General features: G+C 52.4%; 7 protein-coding genes across 7 annotated transcripts; 3 read left to right on the top strand and 4 right to left on the bottom strand.

Annotated features, from left to right (window-relative positions):
- Window positions 1–98: 98 nt before the first annotated feature.
- Window positions 99–1462, top strand: N7462_009464 (Vacuolar protease A; the record flags this gene model as incomplete). The annotated part of the gene is made up of 3 exons (XM_057081178.1): window positions 99–200; window positions 278–419; window positions 519–1462. The coding sequence occupies 3 exons, from the start codon at window positions 99–101 to the stop codon at window positions 1460–1462; spliced, it is 1188 nt and encodes a 395-aa protein (XP_056930015.1).
- A 1331-nt stretch (window positions 1463–2793) lies between these two features.
- fcpA (protein-serine/threonine phosphatase) lies at window positions 2794–5399 on the top strand (the record flags this gene model as incomplete). The annotated part of the gene is made up of 3 exons (XM_057081179.1): window positions 2794–3041; window positions 3116–3202; window positions 3287–5399. 3 exons carry the CDS (start codon window positions 2794–2796, stop codon window positions 5397–5399), a joined length of 2448 nt encoding a protein of 815 aa, XP_056930016.1.
- Window positions 5400–7846: 2447 nt separating this feature from the next.
- N7462_009466 (uncharacterized protein) lies at window positions 7847–8531 on the bottom strand (the record flags this gene model as incomplete). The annotated part of the gene is made up of 3 exons (XM_057081180.1): window positions 7847–7950; window positions 8014–8291; window positions 8362–8531. The coding sequence occupies 3 exons, from the start codon at window positions 8529–8531 to the stop codon at window positions 7847–7849; spliced, it is 552 nt and encodes a 183-aa protein (XP_056930017.1).
- Window positions 8532–9175: 644 nt separating this feature from the next.
- N7462_009467 (arginase) lies at window positions 9176–10282 on the bottom strand (the record flags this gene model as incomplete). The annotated part of the gene is made up of 3 exons (XM_057081181.1): window positions 9176–9479; window positions 9552–10135; window positions 10196–10282. 3 exons carry the CDS (start codon window positions 10280–10282, stop codon window positions 9176–9178), a joined length of 975 nt encoding a protein of 324 aa, XP_056930018.1.
- A 1090-nt stretch (window positions 10283–11372) lies between these two features.
- Window positions 11373–13334, bottom strand: N7462_009468 (glutamyl-tRNA(Gln) amidotransferase subunit PET112; the record flags this gene model as incomplete). The annotated part of the gene is made up of 6 exons (XM_057081182.1): window positions 11373–11749; window positions 11794–12108; window positions 12159–12632; window positions 12691–12832; window positions 12888–12964; window positions 13046–13334. The coding sequence occupies 6 exons, from the start codon at window positions 13332–13334 to the stop codon at window positions 11373–11375; spliced, it is 1674 nt and encodes a 557-aa protein (XP_056930019.1).
- Window positions 13335–14940: 1606 nt separating this feature from the next.
- N7462_009469 (uncharacterized protein) lies at window positions 14941–16551 on the top strand (the record flags this gene model as incomplete). Its single annotated transcript, XM_057081183.1, has 3 exons — window positions 14941–16009; window positions 16069–16453; window positions 16509–16551. 3 exons carry the CDS (start codon window positions 14941–14943, stop codon window positions 16549–16551), a joined length of 1497 nt encoding a protein of 498 aa, XP_056930020.1.
- Window positions 16552–17624: 1073 nt separating this feature from the next.
- Window positions 17625–20133, bottom strand: N7462_009470 (uncharacterized protein; the record flags this gene model as incomplete). Its single annotated transcript, XM_057081184.1, has 2 exons — window positions 17625–19893; window positions 19931–20133. The coding sequence occupies 2 exons, from the start codon at window positions 20131–20133 to the stop codon at window positions 17625–17627; spliced, it is 2472 nt and encodes an 823-aa protein (XP_056930021.1).
- Window positions 20134–20240: the final 107 nt, after the last annotated feature.

A 20240-nucleotide genomic window follows, 5' to 3' on the forward strand; every position in this document is an offset into this window, starting at 1 on the left:
GCCGATCGGGTCCCCAGGCTCCGCCCCCAGCCCGCTCTTATCTTCCCTCATCACCTCTCCATCGTTATCATTCCTCCTCCGTCACGTTCTCTACCATCATGAAGTCCTTTGCCCTACTCACAGCCGCAGCGCTGCTGGGCTCTGCCTCTGCAGAGGTCCACAAGCTCAAGATTAAGAAGCTCCCGCTCGAAAAGCAGCTGGTAAGAGAGGACCCCTCCCCTCCCGCCGGAAGCAGTCACCTCTGCTGGGATCGCTGTGACTAACTGCATCACCTTAGGAGAACGCCAACATCGACGCCCATGTCCAGGCGCTAGGACAGAAATATATGGGCTTCCGTCCGGACAACCGCTTCCAGGATACTTCTTTCAAGCCTACCGGTGGCCACAATGTGCTCGTTGACAACTTCCTGAACGCTCAGTGTAAGGCCTTCATCCCCTTTCCCCCTGCCCGGTCCAGGTTGTTCATCATCAAGAGACCATCATAGTACTTATTAGGCTATTGTGGCTGACTATCTCCAGATTTCTCTGAGATTTCTCTCGGCACTCCTCCCCAGACTTTCAAGGTTGTCCTCGATACAGGTAGCTCCAACCTGTGGGTGCCATCCTCGGAGTGTAGCTCGATCGCTTGCTTCCTCCACACCAAGTATGACTCGTCTTCATCGAGCACCTACAAGAAGAATGGCACCGATTTCGCCATCCGTTATGGGTCCGGAAGCCTGACCGGGTTCGTCTCTCAAGACACTCTGCAGATCGGCGATCTGGCCGTCAAGGGCCAGGACTTTGCCGAGGCCACCGAAGAGCCCGGTCTTGCCTTTGCCTTCGGTCGCTTCGATGGAATTCTAGGCCTGGGATATGACACCATTTCCGTCAACGGCATGGTGCCCCCCTTCTACAACATGATCAATCAGGGCCTCCTCGATGAGCCCGTCTTCGGCTTCTACCTTGGTGATTCCAACAAGGAGGGCGACAATTCCGAGGCCACCTTCGGTGGTATTGACAAGAGCCACTACACTGGTGAGATGATCAAGATTCCTCTCCGCCGCAAGGCTTACTGGGAGGTCGACCTCGATGCCATTGCCTTTGGCGACAACGTTGCTGAGCTGGACAACACTGGTGTCATTCTTGACACCGGCACCTCGCTCATTGCTCTGCCCTCTACCCTGGCTGAGCTCCTGAACAAGGAGATTGGTGCCAAGAAGTCCTTCACTGGCCAGTACACCGTCGAGTGTGACGCCCGTAGCAAGCTGCCTGACTTGACCTTCACCCTGAGCGGCCACAACTTCACCATCGGCCCTTACGACTATATTCTGGAGGTGCAGGGATCCTGCATCAGCAGCTTCATGGGCATGGACTTCCCCGAGCCCGTGGGTCCCCTCGCTATCCTGGGTGACGCATTCCTGCGCCAGTGGTACAGTGTCTATGACGTGGGCAACAACGCTGTCGGCCTGGCCAAGTCTAAGTAAATACCCATCCTAATCAAGGCCCTCTCCTCGAAGCCGTGGTTGCCGACTAGCTGGAGGAAAAGAAATTGAAGCGGATGTCTCATATATGCAGTGTTTATGCCGCTTCTTTTCTTGAGTTGAGTGGTTTGTAAATGTGCCTGCCTTGATCATCTGTACCAATGGCCTCAAGCGCATCATCCATTGATATTTTGATTCTCTTCGTTTCTTTTCTGTCCGTCTCTCAGCACGGCCGCTTCCGGGTGCCTTCTTAATTCCTTGATGATTACAAACCGTCACAGGCCATGGATTTATTGCATTCTCGTTGATTTATCTCGCTTTTACGAATTGATCACCCCAGCTTTGCTTCGTACCTCTAGTTCCGGTTATCCTCTTGAGGAGACTCGACGTCGTAGTCAAATTCTTTCCGCGGACTGGGGCTTCTAACGTAGGCCCTTGATTTAGTTTATTATGAAGCTAGAGCCGCTCTCATAGCTTGGACCGAGAAGCTGCAAATGGAGCCGGTGGCCCGTAGCTGCATAGCCAATCATGCAGCTTAGCCCAACCCGCAGGAGTCGATTTGGACCAGATGATAGACTCAAATTGGGACCATGGTTCTTGATATTGTCCTAGATAGATATTAGCACTTCTAGTATCAGCCCGAGTAGTTATACCGAGCCTTCTTTGTCATCATGATTTCTTTGTCCGGGGATGTTGACATAAGCGGAGCTCTCCTGGGCAGATTCCCCGCACAAAGTACTTCTACTCCCTAGGCTCTTGCTTGACGCACGACAATCCTAATCCTTTCTTCCTCTATCCTGGATAACCTCGTTTTCTCTCTTCTCGGCCTCTCCTGATTCCTAGTGTGTCGCGTTTCTTAGACCTGTCTCGTGCGCTAGGTTGCGTCGGGTGCGCACGATACTCTGTACTGCTCCGCGTTCGTGTGGCGATTTACCCGTCACTCGACCTGCCCACTACTTCTTCCCACCCCAAACCCTTGCGCTCCGCACCCGTCCTTCCTTCCAACCTCCCCCTCCCTTCCCAAATCCATTCGCCAACGCCTCTTGAGCTTCCGTTGGCCCAATCCCATTTTATCTTCTTTCATCCTCTCGCATACCCGCGAGTCCCCGGACCTGCTGTTGCTTGCCCCACGCGTCGCGTGTCGGGGATGGCGCCGTAGCCAGAGTCGCACGCGATCACCCTAACACGACATCCGCGCCTCGCTGCGACGCGGAGACATTCCGAGCTTCCTACGAGCCCCCCACAGAGCGATTCTGTGGCGGGGGGGACCTCCGGGCTGTGGACTACATTGAGGAGCGCCACGGATTTTTTCGGGCGGCGATCTTGGAGCAACCATGCTGCTCCGCTTGCCGGGCAGCTTGCACTACCCGATCACCGTGACCTCACTTCTCAAGCAGGAGGGGGACACGGTGGAACGGGATGAGGCGATCTTCTGGTACATCTACCAGACCACGGTCGAGGAGGGCGACGGGCTGGGAAACAAGGTGGAAGTGAAGCGCCAGTTTCCCACCCGGTTTCAGTCCTCTGTGGATGGGACCGTGGTGCGGTGGAATGTCGCGAAAGGAGATGTGATTGATGAACCGTGAGTTTGCTGTCCTCTTTTCTGTTTCTATCCTCGTCCGGCTGTGTCTAATTGGGTTTGTCTTGATGAGGCAGAATTGATATCGTTGAGATCGATGAGCCATGTGCGCATGAGGTCCAGTACGGAGGCATGTGTGCGGAGTGTGGAAAGGATATGACCGAGTATGTATTCGTTTATCATGGGAGGCGGGTTTCTCTGGGGATATCTTTGTGCATAACTGACGGGTCTCTCCCTTTCTTCGACAGAGCTTCCTATAACACGGAGGTGATGGACTCTTTTCGCGCGCCAATTCAAATGACCCATGACAACACTACACTCACCGTTAGTGCGAAAGAGGCGACTCGCGTGGAAGAGGATGCAAAGCGTCGTTTGTTAGCGTCTCGCCGTCTTTCACTTGTGGTGGATCTGGACCAAACGATCATCCACGCGACTGTCGACCCGACAGTTGGCGAATGGAAAGAAGACAAAGACAATCCGAACTACCAAGCATTGAGGGATGTCAGGTCGTTTCAATTGATTGACGAGGGTCCCGGAGCACGTGGATGTTGGTATTACATCAAGCTGCGGCCTGGACTGGAGGACTTTTTGGAGAAGGTGGCAGAATTATATGAGCTGCACATCTACACCATGGGTACTCGAGCCTATGCTCAGAACATTGCCGACATCATTGATCCCACCCGCAAGCTTTTTGGGGACCGCATTCTCAGTCGTGATGAAAGTGGAAGCTTGACAGCCAAGAACCTTCAACGACTGTTTCCAGTGGACACGAAGATGGTGGTCATCATCGATGACCGCGGCGACGTTTGGCGCTGGAGCCCGAATCTTATCAAAGTGTCGCCTTATGACTTCTTCATTGGAATTGGCGATATCAATTCCAGCTTCTTGCCTAAGAAGCAAGATATCGGCGAGACAAACAAAGCTATTAAAGGTGCAAAAGAAAAAGACACGAAAGAACATCATGTGAATGGCGCGACTTTGAACGCAGGTGCAGAGACTGAGGTCTCTGCATTGGAACAACTCGTGACGATGGGCGGTGGAGATGACCCGAGACTATTACAGGAACAAAGCAATGCCCAAGAAGAAACCATTATGCATCAAGTGGAAGACCGTCCTCTGCTACAGAAGCAGAAAGAGTTGGATGCTGAGGACGATGCTGCCTCTGTCGACGGCAGCGAATCATCTTCTAGTGCCGAAGACTCTCAAGAGGCTAACAGGCCCCGGCATCATCTGCTTGAAGACCACGACTCTGAGCTCTTCCAGTTGCAAGATCGATTAGAGCAAGTTCATTTGCTGTTCTTTGAAGAGTATGACAAGAGGCGGACCACTGCTTTGGGTGGCCGGGTGGCGGCTCTGAGAGGCGAAAGGACCGCATCTAGAGACAAGGATGTTGATCTCAAAATGGTTCCTGATATTAAGGACATTTTGCCACTGTACAAACGGCAGGTTCTAGGAGGAGCGGTCGTGGTCTTCTCAGGAGTTCTACCTCTAGGCTCTGACATCCAGAATGCCGAAATCTCTCTGTGGGCCAAGACCTTTGGTGTAGTCATCGCATCCAAGATCAGTAATCGGGTTACTCATCTCGTGGCAGGGCGAAACCGCACGGCTAAGGTGCGCGAGGCGACCCGGTGGCCGAATATCAGGATTGTCACGAGCCAGTGGCTCTCGGACTGTCTGGTCAGCTGGAAACACCTGGATGAAGAGCCCTATCTGCTCCCTGTACACCCAGATGACCGTGGTGAGCCTCTCTCCCCCGGCTCGCGCGAGCTCGCTGAGAGTTCGTGGCTCTCCTCCTCGGATGAAGCCTCGGGATCTCTGTGGACCGACGACGAAGGTGTGGTGCAAGAAGACGATTTCAGATCTGCTGGGCTGAACGAGACATCTCCCATTGGGTACGATGAAGATGAACAGGCGGCCGTGCACGACGAACTGAGGGAATTCCTTGGCAGCGACGACGAAAGCGAAAGTGACACCGATGCCTTGGGCGACGAGTCCGCCGCTGCTGGCAAGAAACGCAAGCGTGGTGAGAACAATGGTGGTGACAGTGAGGAAGACTCTGCCGATGACGACGGTGACGACGACAACCAAGGATCGCGCCTCTCGCAGCGCATTAAGCGTTCATACGAACGAAGCACCGGCCTTCGCGAAGTAGCCACCGCCGGCAGCGGCTCCGAGATGTCCGCCGGCGCCGAGGGCGAGGAAATGGACGCTGAGACGGATGCCAACCACAGTCCCAACGACGGATACCCCGAAGACCCGGACGATGATGATGACGAGCTGGAGCGCGAGATGCTCGCGGCGTTCGAAGACAGAAACGACGAGGAGGGCGCCGAGGCCGATGCGGTCGCGGATAGCGGGTAATTCCTCCCGTTCAATCTTGACCTGTCCAGTTTCCCCGATAGGCTTGTACGAGGTTCTTGTCGCGGCTCTTTTTTCTTTCCTCGCCGTGTTCAATGGCGCTCTTCGGTTTCTCTCTGCATTGGCATCCGCGTGTTTCTGCTGATTCGTTCCGTGTATCTTTTCTTCCCATTGATTTGTGCAGTTGCAATGCGCTCCTGGCATAGCGACGGCGTTCGTCAGTGATCTGTTTTTTCTCTCCTTCTCCCATCCTTGCCCTCTGTACTTTTCAGTTTCGCCTGCATTGGCTGTGCGTTGTGTCCTGGATTCGATTGTGGCTCGTGGGTTGATCTCATACGGAGCGCGTGTATGTCGGCTCCTTAGGCTTTTGCTTGTGAATTTCTGAGGAAAATTGAACATGTTATTTTGACTAATCTGGGCTTTAGGCGTAGGCCTTGAAGTATAGGGGGTTTCTTCCCCCGAGGCTTGCGGGATGTTCCTACCATAAGCTTCTAGTCTAGTAGGCCGTATGAGCAGCCAAAAAATGGGATATTCTTGTGGACCATCTACTTCATAAACGCCACTGTAAGACTTGATAGTGGACAGGCTTTTTTATTTTGTTTGTGTCACTTCTTCTTTTGTACATGAAAGATAATCAACAGGCTCACCGGTCATCAAATATCCTCTCTTCTCTGTATCAGGCTCCACTCCGAATTGTCCTTCAATATGTTTGATCAACATAACTTTGGGCATTCACATACGCATGTCGTCTCATGCATCGGATGCATCACAACAGATCCTTTCTTTGAATTTGGACCAGATCAAAGAACAAATACCCGAACCTAACATACAAACAAATAAATCCCCGAAAATTAACAAAACCAAATACACTCAAGTATATCCTTCTTCAGGCATCTGAAACTCCGTGCTCGCATTTTGACAGGTTGGCGCTTCCTCGCCACAATGTCCTTGAATGTTTTGCCTTGGTGCTTCTTCACCCTTGGCTCCTTTCCCTGCGGCTTGTGCCACCCCACCGCATTTGTTGGCTTTGAGGTTGAGGATGAGGTTTGACGCTTCTTCGTCACTTCGGTTGTCCCATGTTTTTTGCCGTAGTGCTTCTTCACTCTTGGCTCCTTTCCTGCGGCTTGTACCTCCACACCGCTCCAGTTCCTCCGCTTTCCCAGATTTTAACAGGGTAGGGGATGGTGAGATGTTCTCAAGGAATGATTCTCATGCATAGGCAGAGGCTGATGTGTGTGTGTGTTTTGTTTTTGTAAGAGACCCACACAAATTCTCTGATCTGACTTGAAGAGAAGATCAGTATGAATGGCTCAGACAAGACCAAAAATGGAGATCAGTTACCTTCGCTCGCATTATGTGAGTGTGAATATCAAAACCATGGAGTCAAGGCGTCACCACCATCGTAGCCCAGAAGGAAGTTGATGAATGATGAGAGAAAACTAGAAACTGGCGAAGAGTCAGTGTTGTTGTTGATATATCAGGATTTGAAGGACTCACTTCCTCGAAAAACATCTCAAGATGAATAAGTCCCAGCACATAGGACAAAGAGATATGTTGACATGTTTTTGTTTGACATGCTGAAATATTATCTCGACATGATGACATGTAAACAAGAGAGAGGTGAGAATGTCAGAGGTAAGGAGACACGTTCATAGAAGAGATGTAAACAAAACATCCTGAGGTGATGTGTCAACATGTTGATGGGGAAGTTTGAAGAAGTGAGGTGCTGGGACCAGAGGTAGTATGGTGAGGTACAAACACATTCATGTAAACAAGACTTCGTTTTGGGGGAAAGTCTTTTGGAAGAAAGAATGTAAACATGGAAATGAAGAGTTGAGAACCATGATGATATGTGTTTGAAGGACAATATATATGATGTAGGCCTAGATGAGTGAAAGAAAAGTAGGTGTGGGAACATGTGAAGGCCAATAACGGGTGTTGGGGGAGGAGGGAGAGGGGGAGATGAAGAGGGAAGAAAGAAAAACAAGAGAGATTGTGAGAGAAGAGGTATTTATAGTTGTGTGGGTGGGTGGGTGTGTATAGCATCACTTGCCCTAGCAACATCCTAAACACACAGCCTGCCTTAACAACATCCTCAATTTGTAACCTCAGGGTATGCCAAAACAAGACTAGTAACAACACACTCACGACGACCTACCAATATGGCCAGAGACAGAGCCATTCCATGAAACCCCGAGAATTGCAAGACTAAGAACCTGGCCTCTATTCGATGAACTCAAGAAAAATGCCTCATATATTTAGAAGTCAGGTATTCATTAAAAACTGCAAAATATGTCACAGGTCAAGCCTGTATAGATATGGCATGCTGCGATGGAAACCATGTCACGTAACGCCGGAGGTCATGCATCAAAATGGTATCACAATGATTGAGAAAAAGAAAAGCTGATAATATCCCCAGAAGAAATTCCATACATGAAGAGTCAAATGCATCAATGGTAAAAGTCACGGTGGACCTGCCATGACATAACCATCATCCAGATATAGAAGATGGTATTGACAAGCTCGAATGCGAATGCAGTCTTCCAACAATTACCTGTATCGGCAGGGTCAGAGGAAGGGCCATCATGGTGACAAGACAGGGATAGGGTTTACTCACATATCAAACTTTGTGTCAGCCAAGCCAGGGTATTGATGTTGTTCCCATGAGATACATTCTCGACCACATAGTTTTGGCAGTTGTCATTGACGTTCCCGGACACGCCATACAACTGGAGTGCGGTTTCAATTAATCCAGTGAGAAATAGAACGAACAGGATGAAGCTACCCAGGAGCAGGACACCCGGAAGTAATAGCCCACGTGCTATGAGGAGGCCCAGGACCATGAATATGAAAAGCACGCCCAGAGCACTGGTCACGACCATGTAGGGAAAGAGCCTAGAGAGCACGAGTCAGTGTTTGCGGTCCTTGGAGGATTAAGTGGTATTAAGCAGAGCAGGAAGCTCACCAAGGCGTTCCAAGGTTCATTTGGGACTGTACAACCATGAACCAGGAGAAGATGCCCAGGCAGGTTGCGGCGCCAGAGAGTACCACGATGATCCAGATGTTGAGCTGGATTTCGGGCCATCGGTAGTTCGTGCGTGCCACATGGCGAACACGGATCTCCTCCTTGACCATTATGTCAATCCAGTCAGTCCAACGAGACCAGTATGTAGGTAAGGCTGCGTGGATGGAATTTGGACGTGCTCGATCTCAATTGTGAAATGCCACTTGAGGTTGCGGTATATATGTCGGTAGATTGCACGTCTGCCCAACAGTATCTCGCTGCCTGATAGCCGTCACTAGGGAAGTGATTCAATGCGACTCGAGTGATGCAGCACCGGGAAGATTCGATTCGAGGTAAGTGGTTGCGCTCAGAGGAATTGGTTGTGGAACTGGGGACGATAAGGGCTGACAGCGCATCAGGCGCCGTTCGGCGCAAGTGTCGAGACTAAAGGTGCTATCCTAGAGACGCGCGAGAAGCAGCAGCAGCAGCAGCAACAGTGCAAACAGCGCAATCGTTGTACGCTACAGATGAAGCGACTAGAGGGTTGTCAAAGAAGAAACTTGGCGTGCTTGGAAAAATGAAAGAAGAGGGGCTGGTTTGTTGATCGGGGAAATTGAGGTGGCAGGGGATTTAGTTCCCGCCCCGGGGGACGCGTGGGAACCCACTTCTACTCTCTCAAAGCCACCCCCCAACAGCGTCATTCTCTGGGAATCAAACCACTCTCTATTGATCTCATCTAACTTTGGATATCGCTGATTTTTCATAAACTTAACAATTACAGAAGGGTGTCACCCAGCGCACTCCGTACCAGTGAGCATCCGGCGCGGATGGTCTCGGCCGCGCCCACCGACTCGAGGCTGGGGTTGACCTCCACCAGGTCCATTGCCACCAAGTTACCGGTCTCATGAACGCATTCACAGATGAAATCACCCTCCCGCAGGGTCAGACCGCCGCGCACCGGGGTACCGGTGCTCGGCGCCCACTGCGGGTCGAGCGCGTCGACGTCGAACGAGAGGTGGATGGGGGTATCGTTGCCGATGTGAGCGAGGGCCATATCAACGACCTTGCCAATTCCGTGACTGTGAGGGGGTGCGGATTAGAGTGAGTGAGGAAGCATTACACAAGGGGATAGAGGGATAAGTTCAACGTACCGGTCAATGTCGTGCATGCTGAAGGCCTTAATACCGTGCTCCCGCAGGAGCTTCTTTTCGCCGCGATCGACATCCCGCAGACCGATGTATACGATCTTACGGGTGCTGACGATATGCTCGTCCTGGAGCCAGCCAAAGATATCGGGCTTATCCTCCCGGGCCAGCCGGGTGAGGAAGGCCATGGGCATGCCGTGGATGTTGCCGCTAGGGCTCATCTCGGGAATATTAATGTCAGCGTGGGCATCGACCCAGATGACCGCCATCTCCCGCCCCAGACGCTCCCGGATGGCCTTGGCTGTGCCGGAGATGGTTCCGATGGCGATGGAATGGTCGCCGCCCAGGGTGAGGACGAACTTGCCATCCTTGGCGTAGTTATAGACCTGCGAGCTCAGCTTCTGGGTTACAGCGCTGACGGCGCGCGGCTTCTTCATGTTCCGGTGATCCGGATCCTCGGCGGGAATGTCCTTCTCGTAGTAGTGGATGATGTTGTCGTGGTGGATGTCGTAGTCCAGATCCTCTCGCAGCTGGGTGAGCAGGCCGGACTCGATCAGAGCCATCGGCGCGGCCTCGACGCCCTTCTTACACTGTAGAAAAGGGACTCGATTAGTCTGTCATCTCGGTGTCCTTGCCGTCGCATTTCTTACCTGCCCGCCATTGAAGCCGACGGCGACGACACCCAACTGGTTGGGGTGCGAGAGGAAGCGCGAGTCGATGGTGGAGGGTTGCGTCATTGTGCGTATCTATGCAGCTATCGAGCCACTACAGCAGAGAAGGAGGAAGCGTAGGGAGTCGGAATTGCTCAAGATCAAGTTCAGATCCAGGCAAGATCAAGTCGAAGATCCAAGATGATCTCCGATAAGATAAAAAAAAGGGCAACGAAAAGTGGATCGGGGCAAAGTGGGACACCCGATAAGCCGTCAGTTTGAAGGGCAACAGGAAGACACCAGATCGAGAGAAAGAGAAAGACGGGGGATTCTACAGATATCGAGGAGAAAAGAAGAAAGGAAGTCCCAACGGAATACAGGCCCAGCTTTATAATCGCTCGCTCTCTGCCCCCTTTCCCGCCCTCCTGTCATTCCTGTTTCGCGCGCGCAACCGCAGTCGCTAAAAACTGCTTTTAGCGATCATCGCGCTCCGCCGGGTTCTCCATCACTTCCGTTAAGTACAGGTTGAGGAGAGCGGCCCCGTTTAGGTCCTTTCGGCGTCCCACTGGGTTGCAATTTTGCCTTTGCGAGAGGGGCAAAGGCCGGAAAGATGTCGTAATGGTATCGGGGCCTCCTTTTGTCCCTTTGTAGGAGAGCCCGAAGTTGGTGATTCCGAGTTGGTTGGCGTCTGCCGCGGCCAGGGTTTTGGTAGAACCCCGGCATAGTCAACCTTACCAAATAATAAAGATATCTGCCATTTGGACATGCCTATCTACGTCTGTTTATACCGTCGAGGAGAGCGAAGGAAGCACCAGGTATCGACATTGAATATCGAGGGCATACATAAATAGGGAAAGATCCCTCCCTGCCTTACACCAGCGAACTATATTATTCTTTACTATGTTGATGACCTGCTTCCGACACGATGGATGCCAGTCTCCTATTTCACGATAAAACTAGCAATCACTGCCCAAAGGACCACGAAAGTAGTTGTATTTACTCGAGAATTAGGAAATATGTATGGCTCTCGATCCTCAATGCCCAATCGCGTTCGTGAAACAGAGGCTTCCATGCACAACTTCCCACAAGGCGCGTGGGAGGGGTATCATTGCAATCATGTTCTAATAGCTACAGGTAGTACACGTATTCATACAACAAGCGGGTATGTCCCCGACCTCTAAGGTTTGCCCAGAATAAGTTCACGAAGCATCTCCTCGGCCTTGGGGGCCTCCACTCGGCCCTTCTCCCCCGTCCGCATCATCTGCCCAACGAACCAGCCCAGCTTCCCCAGCTGATTCTTGCTGCGGATCTGCTCAACCATCTGCGGGTTCAGTGCAACCGCCGCTTCCGCCAGAGCCAGGTACTCCTCTCGCGACAAGGGGCGGAGCAGAAGATTGTCTTCTTCCAGTAGTCGAGGCACTGGCCGACGATCGCCATCAAAGACCGCCGCTAGGACCTGCTTGGCCGTGGGGCCGGTGATGAGCTTCCGGTACAGATGGTCGATGAGGTCGGCCAGAGACTGTGCCGGCACAATCTCCGCGTCCCACGCTCGGTCTGTCTTGGTCAGGAGGCCCCCAGTTCGTGAAGCACCCAGTTACCCGCCAGCCGCGCGAGAGCCGCCCGTGTTGACGAATTTGGGGCCCGATCGGCATGGGCCGAGCAGAGAAAATCGACCACGTCTTGATAATACTCCAAGCGGGCGCCATCGTCGAGCTCGATCAGGGGCTTTGCATCCTCGATCGGGAGCCCGTACTCGGGTCCGATCAGCTGTACCACCAGCGAGTCGGGGGATGTAGGGAGGGTCTCCTCAAGGTGGGTAATCAGGTCCTCCCCAATGATCAGTGGCGGGATGTCAGGGTCGGGCATATAGCGGTAGTCGACGGCACCTTCTTTGCCTCGTAGTTTGCGAGTCTCTGTGCTGCCAATCGTCCATCCTCGAGTCTCCCCTTCAATCACCCCCCACTTTCCAGAACCGCGATTTGCCGGTTCTTCTCTGCGATAATCGCGTCCTCGACAGCCTTGAAACTACTTAGGTTCTTGATTTCGGTGCGCTGGCCCAGTCCACTAATTCCATCATACTGACATTGCCCCGGCGCCTCACCCCGCCGTCGAATGGAGACATTGACATCGGCCCGTAGACCACCAAGCTCCATCCCCGTCGTCACAGCACCACATGCTTGTAGTATCGCCTGTAGTTTCCGGACACAAGCGGCAGCAGTCGCAGGTGTGTGGATCTGCGGCATTGTGATGACCTCGATGAGCGGGTGGGAGACGCGATTGAAATCCAGCAGCTGCGTCGACGGCGGATACTCCTGGGACTTGGCCGTATCTTGTTCCAGCTGGACCTGTTTAATATCCACACGAACTCGGGTTCCATCCTCCGGGGCAATGCCATCATAGTCAAAGAGATCAACGTGGCCATTCCGGGCGAACGGCTCTATCACGCATCGTCAGTTGATATCCCAGCCGATCGGTCCAGCCAGGGGGGAACGTACCATAATATTGTGTAATTTGGTACCCGGCCGGTTGGTCTTGGTAGAAATAGTGCTTCCGATCGAATCGGCTAACTGGCTGGATCTGACACTTCAAAGCAATGGCGGCGCGGAGGGCTGGGAGGAGGGTGGCTGCTTGGAATTCCTGTAGCGCATGAGCGTTTGTGTCTCGTACTCATGCCACACGAGAGAGCACGAACCGGTTGGCTGCCCGGAAAGGCCAGATCAAATAAGGCGACATTGGAATTCGGAGCATCACTTGTCGAAGTTGCGGCCCCTGGAAAGCAGTTGTCAGTAGTCACCGGCCACGCCTCTTAGGATCCGGGCAAGCAAGGCCGGATCCAACGACTTCACTCACGGGAGAACAGTTTTGCGCGTGTATCTAAGTGGGCGTGGATCTCCACGCCCACCGTCAATTCCCAATCCTGCCGAGAGCTTTCCTCGCTTTCTTTGCGCTGCTTCTTTTTAGCCCTGAGGACTTTGGCCTCCTGCTTGAGTTGTTTGCGGAGAGGGACGCGGTCTGTCGGTGCGGCCGGGAGCTTGTGATGCGCGACGGTGGAAAACGATGCAATTGGCGGGCGAACGAGGCATGGACGATTGATCCGGCCGAGAAGGCGGACTACGCCAGTGGGCCATGGCCGGAGCATCGAGGGAGAGGAGGGGCAGAGCTCGCAGCTCGGAAGTTGAGGTTGTGGAGATCGTTTCAACTGCGGAAGTCGATGGGGAACTTGGCGATCGGCGGCCGAGCCCTTCCATTCGTCTGACGCAACTACTCTGTACAACTCTACCTATTTATGGATTGATGGAATACGAGCTGTTCCGGTGTCGATTTCGGATCGGGAATAGAAACACATTTCAAAAAGAAACGAAAGAAAAGTAAATTTCTGGGGAACTCGTGCAATCTTCCGAGACTGCCATGCAATGATGAGTGTTGGGCGTCAACCACGTACTCGCTGTATGTACACTTTGCTGGACTTGCAGTGACCACTTCTGATTCAACCTCTCCTCCATCTTTTCCCAACCCCAAACGCCAGAACCTCCTGCACGACAGAAATTGGGGATGATTGCACGAATCAATCTGCGAACCACAATGGTTCAATAGTTCCATGGCCATTTCTTCTCCCTCTTCTCCCCCTCCCCCGCCTGGCGCCTCTAAAAATGGGGCAGCCGCCAGACCGCCACAAGGGCCAGACGCAAGGAGATGATCGTCAGGCGAATCGCCAGCTCATCGTGCTAATGACTTAACTACGTTCAGACACGCATACATTCTACGCATTGCACTCGGATCGGACAGGAACGCCGGCTGATTTGTTGCGGCTGTCAAACGGCCCACTCGAAGAGTGCACAAAGAGGGACTCCCCCGTGGAAATCCGCTAGTCTCAATTCCATTCCCTTGTTTTCATCCTCAAGTGGACGTCTTTTCCCGTCCAGCGTGATCGTAAAAGGCGTCACGTCGTCACGGCTCATCACAAAGTCGCCCCGGGGCGAGACACGAAGTTGGCCCCCCGGGTTTCATGTTTCGATCGGCAGGGATTTGAGGAACTCCCTTGCGACCCCAGTGTCATTGGCTGCCGATCTGAAGCCCCCGGCGCTTCTCATCTGCCTCAGATTGTTCGGGAGTTCCCTGTGTGACGAATTGCAACCCTCCATTCCTGGCGACTCGCCCGGGTGCTCATTTTGGCCCTGCACTGGTGACGCGAACGTCGTTTCCACTCCCTGGCAAGCTGACGTGCCGCTGGTTGGCGCTGTGACAAGTACATTATTGTTTCCCCAGTGCACTAGTTCATCTAGTGCTGGGTCCCCGAGAGTTGGGGCCGGGATCCGTCAGCCCTGAGTATACATACTTCGACGGTACCCTCTGCGTCTTATCGTCGGAAGAATATCAAGGAGACGACGCGGGGAGAATTGAGACATCACATTCTATTGAATTTCGCTTCCTACTTTTACTTTGGCACAGTCTTTTTCACTGCGCTCGACTACGCAGGCCGTGCACCACCCCTACATTCCTGTGGTGGACATCACGATCCGATCGGAACCCTTTGCCCCTCTCTTGTTTCCTGATGCCATGCCTTGGGCCCCCATGCTCACGCTGTTGATTCCGCCGTCATCATTGCGATCGCTGTGGAACACTCTATGCCCATCAGTTCTGCTAAGTATGGACATTGTGTAAACCGAACAGTCCATTCTGTTTGATTTCTTTTTATTTGCTCCAAGAGATGAGCCGGGTCCTCCCTCCGACCTTCTCCGATCATCATGCCGCTCCATACCGGCCATAATTTGCGAACTAGAAAGACGAAGAAGGAGAGCAAAAAAAGGACGTCATCGACAGTTTCTTCGTCTTCGCCTACAATCTCACAGACCGGCCGTACCGGAAGTCCCAAGACCACCGAAACGGCCTCCTCCCCAACCGAACGATCCAATGGATCTAAATCAGCCCTGAAACCGCCGGCGGCTTCAGAGGTTGCGCCAGATAAACCGGCGGAGCCGGCGAAAAGTGTGCCTAATGTATTCGAGTTTCTTGATGACAGCGATGAGTCCTCATCAGATTCATCGTCCGATGATGGAGAGCCTGCCTCATCGGTTGAGGCGCGAGCCATTACCAAGATTCAATCTCCAAAGCCTCGAGCCAGTCCTATCCCACATGCGCTGTTGGCCTCGGCCAACACTCCCTCGAAATCAATTGTAACATCCTCGCCTGCGCCATCAAGAAGTTCTAGCGACTCACGTCCACCACCAGCGGCACCGGCGCCCGCATCGACAGAGAAACAGTTGCAGGTGGCCCGGAAACAACCACCCTCGCGAAAAATGTCCCCTGTTGAGGATATCCCTCCCGAGCAGCATCAATTGCAGCTTACTCGCCCGGAAAGTTACTATGTCTCACGAGACGCTGCCTCCATTCACCGGCCGCCACTTCCACCCTCTCCTCCAAGCAGCCCAGAAGATAGTATCCATCGCGGCACATCAGTCAGGCGTAGAGACTCGAGCGCATTGCAATCAACATCAGGCTATGGCCTTCTTGCTACCCACCTGACGCATTCTGCCGGCGAGGAAAAGGTGGGGTTTGCACCTCTGTACCGACGCTTTGAAAGCGTCAATCATCGCGTCCTTTTACATCTCCAGGATGAGATCTCTCAGATGGAGGAGGACCTCAACACACTCGATAAGTATGAGGAGATGCACCGGGTAGCCACCGCCAAGCAAGAAGGCACCCAGCCTTTGCCTGCTTCCCGTCGGGTTGATGTTCAGTCCCAGGCGTATTCGTCGCTGCATTACCGACGCATGGATGTGATGGCTGCTCTTATTGAAAAAACGGAGCAGTACAGTGAGTGGCCATTCTTGTCTGCCATATGTCAGATAAGATACTAACTGAAACGAAAATAGACAATGCCCTCAGTGCATATAGTAAAGTGCTTCAGACCCTACCCCAGGCCTCGGGGGAAGACGTCCAAAATTATCGGACATGGATGAAAGCGAATACCCCCATTGCCGCCGCCGAAAGCCGGTTTTTGGACCAGGATGCCGACCTTGTAGCTTTGACTCCTCGTCTTGCTGCCTCTGCAGCGGCGGCACCCGTGTACATGGCCATTATCATCGCATCTGGCGCCTTGTTGCTTCCCCTACTAGCATTCAGCATGATAGCAGAGTTCTCAGGCCGCCTTGTTGTCGTAACTGTTACCGGTGGAGCGGCAGCTGCTATCGCTGCGAATTACTCAGCCGGGATCGAAGCACTTGTCGATTCAAAAGATGGATGGAGATGTGCGACGCTGTAAGTTTGTTTTCGTCACGAACGAGCTGAATCTCTTCTGACTCCTTGGCTATAGGTATTTTGGTTTTATGACCGTCGCCGCCATGTTTATCCCCTAACTTCCACAACCAGAACCATAGGTTTTCGCGCCTGTGACGACTGACGAATTTCCTTTCTTACACCCTATCTCTCGCGTGCGAGTTTATGCGAAAAAGAGTATACCCTTGTCATGGGTTTCAGAGACATTCTTATACCCACTCGGTCTTTCATTCCTCAGCAACCCTCCAGACGTGACGAGTGCACCGAAAAAAGGGGCGTGAAGAAAACCAAACGGGTCAAAATTCTCTGCAGCGAAAGACATGGCCTTTTTTTTATTTACATTCTCGGGAAATTGATTATACCAAGTTAAAGGCCGTGTAGAATGGTTGGGTCTGCAGACGGTGACAAGAGAGATACCTTGAGCATTGGGATGGACGGAATATAGCGGATTGGCGAGGTGTTAAATGGGAGATTTTACTGAGTGTGATTAATTCATGTTGATGTACTATTTATCTGACGTTAATGAATTCCGGGGTTTATGATTTTAACAAAATTTTCAACATCCTGGAGTATAGACTCAATGCGCTCCAAGTTGATAGCACTGAGTGCGAGCGGACTCGATCTCGATAAAGTAACAGCGACCTACTACTATCGTGAACAAAAATGCAAAGCTGAATCTTTTAGAATCAGGAGAATGGTACATCTCATAAAAAGAAACTGAAAAAGCGGGAGCAATCTTCTTATCTAAAACACCCTGGAGACACGAAAATAAGCAGACTGCCTCGCCCCCAGCAGCCCAGGCCACCCAGCCCAGACCCGACCCGACTTATAAAGACCACTTTCACGCCAATCGCTGTCATTCGACAAAACAAAAACACCGGGAAATACAATTCAAATATGAGTCCACCGAGACATGAGGATAACACCATTAGAAACACAGTGGGAAGTGAAAGAAAAAGGAAAAGGGAAGAAAAAGCGACAGTGATGGAAAAATCACGTATTCGAGGCGAAAGAAAAGAGAATCCGAATAAAGGGCACTTGTAGTCCATGAATTGGATAAATGGGAACTTTTTTTCACTGTGACGCTGCCATCGCAAAAAGTACATCTTACTCCGGCATCAAATTTGAAAAAGCGAGAAGCATAATGGTGTCTTCATGACCGGACGGGGGTGCCATTCTGCTTGCCTGGGGTGAGGCTGCCCTCATGGGAGGAGTGGCGAGGCTCGAAGCCTTGAGGCTGCAGAGCAGACGGGCTCTGTCGTTGCTGGGCAGCTGCAAGCTGGGCCTTCGCAGCTTGTTGTTCGGCAGCACTGCGAGCATAAGATGCAGCTGCGGCAGTGTTCGCGTACGCGGCTTGTGAAGGGGTGTGGGCTGCGTATTGCATCCGTTGAGTCGAAACTGTCGCATTGGCGTAAGGAGTGCGCCCCTGAGGGGTGGCATTGTATCCAACCGATTGTCCGGGGCGGGGAGTATAAGGCTGAGGGGATTGTGTGTAGCCATTCTGCGCCGGGCGCGCGAATTGCGATGCATTGTTCCCCTGGGAGTACTGCGCATTCGCTTGCTGCGAAAATTGTTGCTGAATGTAGCCAGGTCGCTGCCCAGGGGTGCTTGGACGGCCTCCAGCATAGGCTGGATTATACGCGCCTCCTGTTGAAGATTGCCTTCCCTGCTGCGATGCTTGAATCCCAGGCTGTGACTGCGAAACTCGAGAACTGGGAGTGAAGCTACGCTGATTGTATCCGGTTTGGGCTGGTTGTTGGTATCCGGGTCGGGCCGAAGTAGGTGTCGAGATTCGATTTGCAGCGGTCGGTGCGGCGGCAGCAGCTATCGCGGCGGCACGCTCTTGGTGCAGAGTGTAATCGTCTCGCTCCATGGTGCCACTGTAATCAGGGGTTTCAACGATGATCTTTTGGCTGATGTTCAACTCTGCCAACTGGTCGCCGTCGAGCTTCGCGACTGCGAAGGGAGGAAGGTTGTTGATTATCGCAAAGAGGCTTGATTTCAATGTCTCGTACACCATCCTCTCTGCGTCTGATGGATCATCAGGTGTACCAAAGTCTGGGACGGCTGTCTCATTCGATTCGGGATTCTCGCCACCAGAAGGAAGAGAAAGGTTGCGGATTCTTTGATAGGAGCTGAGAGTATCCAACAGCTCAGAAATCTCTTGAAGAATCTCTTCCACTTCCCTGGATTCTGGGTCGACCTTCTTTGCATCATCCTGGGGGATGTCGACAGCGAAATCGTCCGGATTGAACGATTTGACCATCTCATCGAGAGTGCTTTCGTCAAGGTCACCAATGCTGCCAGGCTGGACGGTGGGTATCTGTTCATCCTCTGACGGAAGTGATAGCAAAGTACGTAGGCGTTTTGCGCCTCGCTTACCCCACCAGATCATGTCCTTTGAGTCGGCTTGTACGATGGCCCCAGAACTATCATAGGATGGAGCAAATGACGAGAATACACCTTGCAGGTAAGAAGGATCATCTCCAGTCCAAAGTGCAGGATCTCCATGCTTGGGGCCAAAATCCGTCTCGGCATGGTGCTTTTCCACGCGACCCCAGTAGGATGGTGACGATGTGACTCCACCATATTGCAACCACTGGCCGGCAGGAAGGGTTGCAAGGCTGTAACTGCTATTACCACCCAAAAAGCACTTGGTGTCAAAGACTGCGTCAAAGGGATCGATCCATGAGACGGAAGAGCTACGATGCGTTCGTCTTCGGGGGGGTTCCATTGGAGGTAGACCTGGACGAGGGGTGAAAACTTCACCGAAAGTTCTTTTTGAGGGCTTGGTGGCATTTAAATTGTAAGGAACCACTTTAGTCGATGCAATGCCGGTAGGCAGAGCTCCCTCGCGGAGTTGCCCCTGCACTTCCACGAATTTCTCAGCATCTGATTCGGAAGAGTGCAGGGATACTTTGACGGATTTTTGAAGACTGGAGAACAGCTGTTTTGGATTGCCCGGATTTGAAGGATTCGCACCAAAAAAAGTCAAAGCCTGGCGGTCCTCCCGAGCACCAACATTCGATAAAAGTGAGTCTGCCTGTTCCTCAGCATCGTCATCCGGAGTCTCGGTTTTGACCTCGGTCTGATTGACAAAGGACTGGCCGATGAGGCTGTTCATGTGCTTTTTGAAAGCTGCGATGCGGTTGACGACCTCCGTCAGAGGAGTGCCATCAAGTTTTGTTCCGTTAGACTGATTCTGATTGCGCTCAATTACTGCCGCAGAGGCCTTTTCGATGTCTGCGAGAAATTCCTGAAGAGTGTTATAGCGACTCGACTCGACACGTGTCCGCACATTGGACGTTTCTTGATCTGTTGATGTTTTGGCACGCTTCGCCCGAGGTTTAGCTGCCGAGGAGGGAAAGGGACAGGAGAGAAGTTGGAGTTCAGCATCGTGTCTACCACCACCGTGCGTTAGCCTTGATGATCTGTTAAACAGTTAGATTAAGGCCATACTTAAGGAGTAGATCGACGAGACTCCGCAAATTCTCGTGAAGGTTTGATTTATCGCGCGATGAAGATGCAGTAGCGTCGACAACCGATTTCTCGTCGGTGGAGCGCTTCCTCTTCCCTGGAGTTGCGACCACCGTCGAGTCAGGGTGGGGTTCACCGTTTGTAGCAGGCATGGTAGAGGTGTCTCCGCTTTCTTCGGCACTCATGGTTGTTCAAAACGTCGCGAAGATGGACCAGCTTGACAGAACTTCGTCCAACGCGACCTCCTTCAAAATCAGATCTCCCTGATTGACCCTGAAAAGGAACAGCTAAA

This window comes from Penicillium macrosclerotiorum (assembly GCF_028827735.1).
Source record: "Penicillium macrosclerotiorum strain IBT 26536 chromosome Unknown utg000009l_segment0_segment0, whole genome shotgun sequence".
In the NCBI taxonomy this organism is placed as follows: Eukaryota; Fungi; Ascomycota; class Eurotiomycetes; order Eurotiales; family Aspergillaceae; genus Penicillium; species Penicillium macrosclerotiorum.